The sequence below is a fragment of the Portunus trituberculatus genome, chromosome 33 (assembly GCF_017591435.1).
Source record: "Portunus trituberculatus isolate SZX2019 chromosome 33, ASM1759143v1, whole genome shotgun sequence".
Classification (NCBI taxonomy): Eukaryota; Metazoa; Arthropoda; class Malacostraca; order Decapoda; family Portunidae; genus Portunus; species Portunus trituberculatus.
In genome coordinates this window covers 15,100,134-15,107,633 of record NC_059287.1, presented here as the reverse complement: position 1 = coordinate 15,107,633, position 7,500 = coordinate 15,100,134, and the positions used below count along the sequence as shown (strand labels likewise).

The 7,500-nt window shown below is 43.0% G+C and overlaps 1 protein-coding gene across 8 annotated transcripts in view; it reads left to right on the top strand.

Annotated features, from left to right (window-relative positions):
* LOC123512183 (sodium bicarbonate transporter-like protein 11) overlaps nucleotides 1-7,500 on the top strand; it is a 209,590-nt gene that overhangs the window by 163,566 nt on the left and 38,524 nt on the right. For all 8 annotated transcript variants that reach the window (XM_045268425.1, XM_045268417.1, XM_045268419.1 and 5 more), the window contains one exon: nucleotides 5,417-5,449. In XM_045268425.1, the coding sequence (XP_045124360.1) occupies nucleotides 5,417-5,449 (33 nt within the window). The remainder of the gene's footprint in view (nucleotides 1-5,416; nucleotides 5,450-7,500) is intronic.

Sequence of the window (7,500 nt, the reverse complement as noted above, 5' to 3'; positions counted from 1 at the left end):
CCTCTCTTTCTCTCTTTCTCTCTCTCTCTCTCTCTCTCTCTCTCTCTCTCTCTCTCTCTCTCTCTCTCTCTCTCTCTCTCTCTCTCTGGTATATATGTCCCGCCTTTCTACTTATTACATTTCTTGACAGATTGGTCACACGGGAGGATAGACTTAATTATTTAAATGCGCCCATTACGTCTCACCAAAACGAATAGGGAGAGGAAGGGAAGGAAAGGGAAGGGGAGAGACAGAGAAAAGGGAAGGGAAGAGAAGATAAGGAAAGGGAAAATTATAGATGGAGGGAAAGGAAGGGTAGAGAATGGAAAGAAAAGGAGAGTATAGATGGAGAAAAGGGAAGGTAAGAAGAAAGAAGGGAAGTGGAAGATAGGGAAGGGAAGTGGAGGTAAGGGGAAAAGGAGAGAAGGGAATGCTGTAATGCAGATGGAGGGAGGAAAATGTGACCGAAGGAAAAGAAGGGAAGGGAAGAGAGAAGAAGAGAGTAGATATAGAGAAAAGGAAATGGAAGAGAATGGATGGAGAGAAGAATAGAGATGAAGGAAGGAGAAGAGGAAAGATGGAAAAGGAAGAGAATAGATGAAGGAAAAGAAAACGAAGATAAGGAAAGGAAAGGAAAACGAGAGAGTAGAGATGAAGGAAAGAAAAGAGGGAGAGAAAGAAAGGGAAAGTAAAGGAAGGAATGACGAAATAAAGAAGGCGAGAATAGATATGGATAGAGTAAGGAATGAAGGATAAAAGAAAATACAAGGATACATAGAGAAATAGAAAGAAAGATAGAGTGACACATAGATAGATAGAGAGAAAATGAAAGAAAGAAAGGAATAGATTTGAATAAAGAAGAAAAACGGATGAGTAGATAAAAGAGGCAGAACTGAACGTTGATAAAGAAGAAGGGAAGGAGAATTAGAAAAATGGAAAGAAACATGGAACGAGAGAAGAGAGGAAGAAATAACAACAAGGAGAAAAAAGGAAGAGAAATTCAGAGATGAGGGATAAATGAAGAAAGAGACAAAAAGAAAGAAAATAAGAACAAGAAGACAGAAGAGAGGAAGAGGAGGAAACGTAAACAAAAGAGGGCAGAGGTGAATAGTAAATAAGGAAGAGAGAGAGAGAGAGAGAGAGAGAGAGAGAGAGAGATGGGAGAACGATGGGAGGATGTGATTTAGTTATCTAGTAAAGTCTTTGGTTGATTGAGTTTGGGGTGGTAATCTCTCTCTCTCTCTCTCTCTCTCTCTCTCTCTCTCTCTCTCTCTCTCTCTCTCTCTCTCTCTCTCTCTCTCTCTCTCTCTCTCTCTCTCTCTCTCTCTCTCTCTCTCTCTGTCTTTAAAATTATGTATGAAATTTAATTATCTCTTTTCTCCTCCGCCGTCCTCCCCCTCCTCCTCCTCTTCCTCCTCCTCCTCCTCCTCCTCCTCCTCCTCCTCCTCCTCCTCCTCCTCCTCCTCCATAGCTCTGATTTTACGAATTTTTCACATGGAGAGAAGTAGAGTGGCAGGAAGGAAGGAGAAATGAAGAGAGAGAGAGAGAGTGAGAGAGAGAGAGAGAGAGAGAGAGAGAGAGAGAGAGAGAGGATAGGGGGGCTTAGGAGGAAGAAGGTTCGTAAAGTGGAACAAAAGAATAAAGATAAGGGAGGAAAGGAGAGAGAGAGAGAGAGAGAGAGAGAGAGAGAGAGAGAGGAAAATACTCCACCTACTCCTCATAAAGAAAAAAAAAACATGGATTTATTGCTTAGTGTTGCACATTTTGCCTCTTCTTCCCTCACTTTCCTCCTTCCCTCCCTCCTTCCCTCCTCCTGTCCCTCCCTCCCTCTCTCCCTCCCTCCCTCCTCCTTCTCTCAACACCAACTCATCTCCTCTCCCTCTTTACCCTTCCTTCCCTCCCTTCCCTCTCATGTCCCCTCATCTTCTCCTCTCAACACAAACTAGCTCCACTCCCTTTTTCTCTCTCCCTCCCTCCCTCCCTCCCTCCTTCCCTCCCTCCCTCCACATGCTTCCCTCCTTGTCCCTTCTCTCACAACTAGAACCCTTCCCTCCACTTCTCTCCCTTTCCTCCCTCCCTTTCCCTCCCTCCCTCCCTTGCTTCTCTTTGAATTTCCACAGCAGAGAGAGAGAGAGAGAGAGAGAGAGAGAGAGAGAGAGAGAGAGAAGGAAGGGGGGAATTTCACGGAACTGGCCACTTTTCTGTGCAATATTTAGTCAGTGTTTGTTACCATCATCACCACCACCACCATCATCACCACCACCACCACCACTACTATCAACACCAGTACCACCACCACCACCTCCTTTGCTCCACTTGAAATCCTCCTCTTCCCGGGCATCTTACTCCTTCTTCGTCACTCCTACAACTCCTCCTGCTCTTCCTCCTCCTCCTCCTCCCCTTCCTCCTCCTCTTGTGCCCTCGCTCGTCACCAAGAGCAGCCAAGAAATATGAAACTGATTGAGAAGCACAGCCACGATCGGTCACTACCTCGACAGCCATTGGAAGAACTTAAAGCTGTTATGTCCTCCGGCCTTTTACTCTTCCCTCCCCCCCCTCTCTAGCCTCCCCTCACCTCCCCTCATCTTCCCTCCACTTCCCTCTCTCCGCTCCTAACCTCACTGGCCCTCCCCTTCTCCCATTCCCTGCATCCCTTCTCTAGTCTTGTCCTGCACTGTCTCTCTCTCTCTCTCTCTCTCTCTCTCTCTCTCTCTCTCTCTCTCTCTCTCTCTCTCTCTCTCTCTCTCTCTCTCTCTCTCTCTCTCTCTCTCTCTCTCTCTCTCTCTGATTGCCTTCCGCAAATTTATCCCTTTTGTCTCTTCTCTTTTCTTCTCACTTGTTTCGTCCTCTTCTCTTTTCTTCTCTTTCTTTTCTTTCTCGTCTTCTTCTTCTTCTTCTTCTTCTTCTTCTTCTTCTTCTTCTTCTTCTTCTTCTTCTTCTTCTTCTTCTTCTTCCTTCCTTCCTTCCTTCCGTTCTTCTCTTCCTTTTTTTTTTTTTTGTCTCCGTTTTCCTATTTACGTTTTGCTCCTCAACCATCACCACTCTTGTCAACCTTTTGCTCTCTCTCTCTCTCTCTCTCTCTCTCTCTCTCTCTCTCTCTCTCTCTCTCTCTCTCTCTCTCTCTCGCTCAATAACACTCTTAAATCTCACTTAAGTATACATTATAGAAGACACACACACACACACACACACACACACACACACACACACACACACACACACACACACACACACACACACACACACACAATGTTTTCTTGCTTCACACGAGATTACCAAGAGGAAAAGAGGATTGGTAGATATAACTCTCTCTCTCTCTCTCTCTCTCTCTCTCTCTCTCTCTCTCTCTCTCTCTCTCTCTCTCTCTCTCTCTCTCTCTCTCTCTCTCTCTCTCTCTCTCTCTCTGAAAATGGAAAAATACCTCTTTCTCCCACGGTCGGTGTTAAATAGAGAGAAAGAGAGAGAGAGAGAAGAAGAAGAAAGAAGAAGATATCAATATTCTCTCCAAGCTGTACTTTAGGCCAATCTTAAGCCCGGATGTTACCATCACCGGGGAGCGGAAGCTTTTCTCTCTCTCTCTCTCTCTCTCTCTCTCTCTCTCTCTCTCTCTCTCTCTCTCTCTCTCTCTCTCTCTCTCTCTCTCTCTCTCTCTCTCTCTCTCTCTCTCTCTCTCTCTCTCTCTCTCTCTCGTTGTCTCCATCTCGTCGCCATCTCGTCACTTTTTACGACAATATATTTCTTGTTCCTTTCATGGTATTTTCATGCTCAATTTTTTCCAACTCTCTTATTTTCCACTCGTTTTATTCCCAAATTCTTGCTATTTTTCTTTCCCTTTATTTTATTCCTCGTTTTTTCGTCTTTCGTGGTTGATTCATGTTCAATTTTCATGCTTTACTTTTTTTTTTTTGTTGTATATTGAGATTTAATTCCTATAATGTTAATCTTTTTTTTATTTCTATCGTATTTCCTGTTTTTCCTGGTTTTATTCTACTAGTTTATCATTTTTCTCCGTGTACGGTTTATTATTTCTTCACTATTTCATTATTTTACTCTTCCCTTTTCATTTTGCCATTCACTTTTCATCATTTTCATGCATTTTTATATTTTGTTATCGTTTTCTCTACTATTGCTATTGTTTCTTTTCCTATTTCCTATTTTTCCTTGTTATATTCTACTACCTTATATTTTTCCCCTGTACGATTTCACTATTCTATTCTTTTCTTTTCATTTTACCACAGGTTTTTCATTATTTCCATGTATTTCTGTATTTTTTATCTATTTCTCTACTGTTGCTCGTCTCTCCGGTTCTGGGCATTCGTAAAATTAATCTGTCCTTTTGTGAGCGAGACACCACTTTGAAGAAATTAAGTGTGTTACTGGACAAACATTCCTTCCTTGTGCTGTGGTAGAAGTGTGTGTGTGTGTGTGTGTGTGTGTGTGTGTGTGTGTGTGTGTGTGTGTGTGTGTGTTGTGTTGTGTTGTGTTGTGGTATGAGATGGTATGATGTGTGTGTGTGTGTGTGTGTGTGTGTGTGTGTTGTGTTGTGGTATGAGATGGTATGATGTGTGTGTGTGTGTGTGTGTGTGTGTGTGTGTGTGTGTGTGTGTGTGTGTGTGTGTGTGTGTGTGTGTGTGTGTGTGTGTGTGCTTGTGTGTGTGTGCATGTGCGCGCGTGTGCGTTTGTTCGTGCGTGCGTGCCTGCGTGTGCGTCTGTGTGTGTGTGTATTGAACGGCGAGCCTTGTTGTATGCATGGAACCAACACCCACACACACACACACACACACACACACACACACACACACACACACACACACACACACACACAGGTGCGGTCCCAGCAGTGTTGCCAGCCTAAGGATGTATCCCTGAGTGTTGTAGATATGGAGACAGAACCCAAGTCACTCCCACCTCTTACTCAATTACTCCCTCTCACAGAACTCAAAGTCACGATATTACTTTTTACACGTGTTCTGAAGTGGCTTTGTTTATACCCAGACAAATGTGAGGAGTGAGTGATAGGGAAGCACACGAGTATATCCCCCTCCTTATCAGCTTCCTTACCAGTCACTCTACATGTTTGGGTTAGTTATCTCTGCGTTCTGTCTCCTGTGTTAATAACGTCACTCTGGCTGCTTCCTGTATCTCATCCATGTTGCTGTTGTTACTGTTACCATTAGCTGTGTTGATATTGTTGATGTTGCTATTGCTGTGGCTTCCCCTCCCTTCCCCTCCCTTCCTCTCACTTACCCTCTCCTCAGGTTCCCCCAGCTAATCTTCCTTGTACAATAGTCCCTGATATATATGTGTTTTATCCCCCCTTTGCTCCCTCTCCCTCCCTCCCTCTCCCTCTCTCCTCCACTGCAGCCATTTACCTTACCATCCCATCTCCTCCAACGCAATAGACCTGATTGTTTGCTTGTTTTTTCTTTCCTCACAGCCGGATCAAATGAAAAGGACAGTTTGTCAAAAGGTTAGAAATGAGTACATATTTTTTCAGTAGACTAATACTAATACTAATGATAATGATGATAATGATAATAGTGCAGTTTTTTTTCTCTTTTTTGCTACTAACAAGAAATAGAACAGAGAGTGATTATTGTTAGTATAGTTTTTAATTGGCTTTTGTTTTGATATTTATTTTTTGTATACTAATGGTATTTTTTAAACTAACTGTACTATTAGAGATAAATTAATGTTACTATTTTTTTAATTAGATGTATTGTATTGCTGTGTGTCTGTACTGTACTGTACTGTCTGTCTGTCTGTCTGTCTGTCTGTCTGTCTGTTTGTTTACTTGTCTGTCTGTCTGTCTGTCTGTCCTACCTACCTTACCTTTCTAAACCTTACCGTTCTATTTATTGTTTCTGATATTTATGGATTCTCTCTCTCTCTCTCTCTCTCTCTCTCTCTCTCTCTCTCTCTCTCTCTCTCTCTCTCTCTCTCTCTCTCTCTCTCTCTCTCTCTCTCTCTCTCTCTCTCTCTCTCTCTCTCTCTCTCTCTCTCTCTCTCTCTCTCTCTCTCTCTCTCTCTCTCTCTAAGTGTCAGGGGTCAAGTATCTGAGGTCAGGGGTTATTGAGAGGTCAGAGGGTGAAACAGAGAGAGAGAGAAAGAAGAAGAAGAAAAAACTGTTAATCATCTTTCCTCCCTCATATGTCGTTCTCTCTCTCTCTCTCTCTCTCTCTCTCTCTCTCTCTCTCTCTCTCTCTCTCTCTCTCTCTCTCTCTCTAACCTTGAATTCTGTTTCTCATCCCATCCATGTAGCTATCTCCTCTCTCTCTCTCTCTCTCTCTCTCTCTCTCTCTCTCTCTCTCTCTCTCTCTCTCTCTCTCTCTCTCTCTCTCTCTCTCTCTCTCTCTCTCTCTCTCTCTCTCTCTCTCTCTCCATCACCTTATCTCTCCACGTTATCTCTCCATTAATTTCTTCTTCCCCTTTGGTCGTGAGTCTCCAAGCATCTCTTATCTCTCTCTTTCATCTCCCTGCAAGCATCTCTCTCCATCACCCCTCTCAAAGATAATGTGTCTCTTCTTAACCCTCTTCCCACTCCTCTCTCTCTCTCTCTCTCTCTCTCTCTCTCTCTCTCTCTCTCTCTCTCTCTCTCTCTCTCTCTCTCTCTCTCTCTCTCTCTCTCTCTCTCTCTCTCTCTCTCTCTCTCTCTCCTGTCCCCATTGGTAAGATCAGTGAATAGTAATTGCCAAATGGAAATTAATTGTGTAGACCTTCTTGCATTTCGAGTGAGGAGGAGGAGGAGGAGGAGGAGGAGGAGGAGGAGGAGGAGGAGGAGGAGGAAGAGAAGAGAGGTAATGATGGGGTTTCTATGTGTGCTTTTGCCTATCTCCTCCTCTTCCTCCTTCTCTTCTTCCTCTTTTTCTCCCTTTCCTCCTCCTTCTCCTCCTCTTCCTCTTCCTCTTTCTCCTTCTCCTCCTCCTACAATTCTGTTTCCTATGCCTTCTTATCCTTCTCTTTTTCCTCTTTCTGCTCTTCTACTTCCTCCTCCTCCTCCTCATCCTCCTCCTCCTCCTTTTCTTTCTTTCTTATCTTCCTTTTTTTCCCTTTCCTCCTTCTCCTTTTCCTTCTTCTCCTTCTCTTTCTCCTCCTCCTCCTCCTCCTTCTCCTTCTCTTCTTCTTCTTATTATTCTTCTTCTTCCTCTTCTTCTTCTTCTTCTTCTTCTTCTTTCTTCTTCTTCCTCTCCTTCTTCTTCTTCTTCTTCTTCTTCTTCTTCCTCTTTCTATTTCTGCTCCTCCTCCTCCTCCTCTTCCTCCATCTTCCCATATATTTTCCTTCATAATGTTCTCTCTCTGTTTCCTCCTTCGCTTATTCTTCTCTTTATCGTCAATTTTTTTCTTTATCTTACGCTTTTATTTTCATATTTCCCTCTTTTATCTTTGGATTTTCTTCCTTTTTTCATATTTTTACAACTTTTCTCTTTCATTTTCATTTTTTTTTTTTTTTTTTTTTTTTGTTCTTGGTTCATTTTTAGTTTTGGTTTTGTCGTATATTCTCTCTCTCTCTCTCTCTCTCTC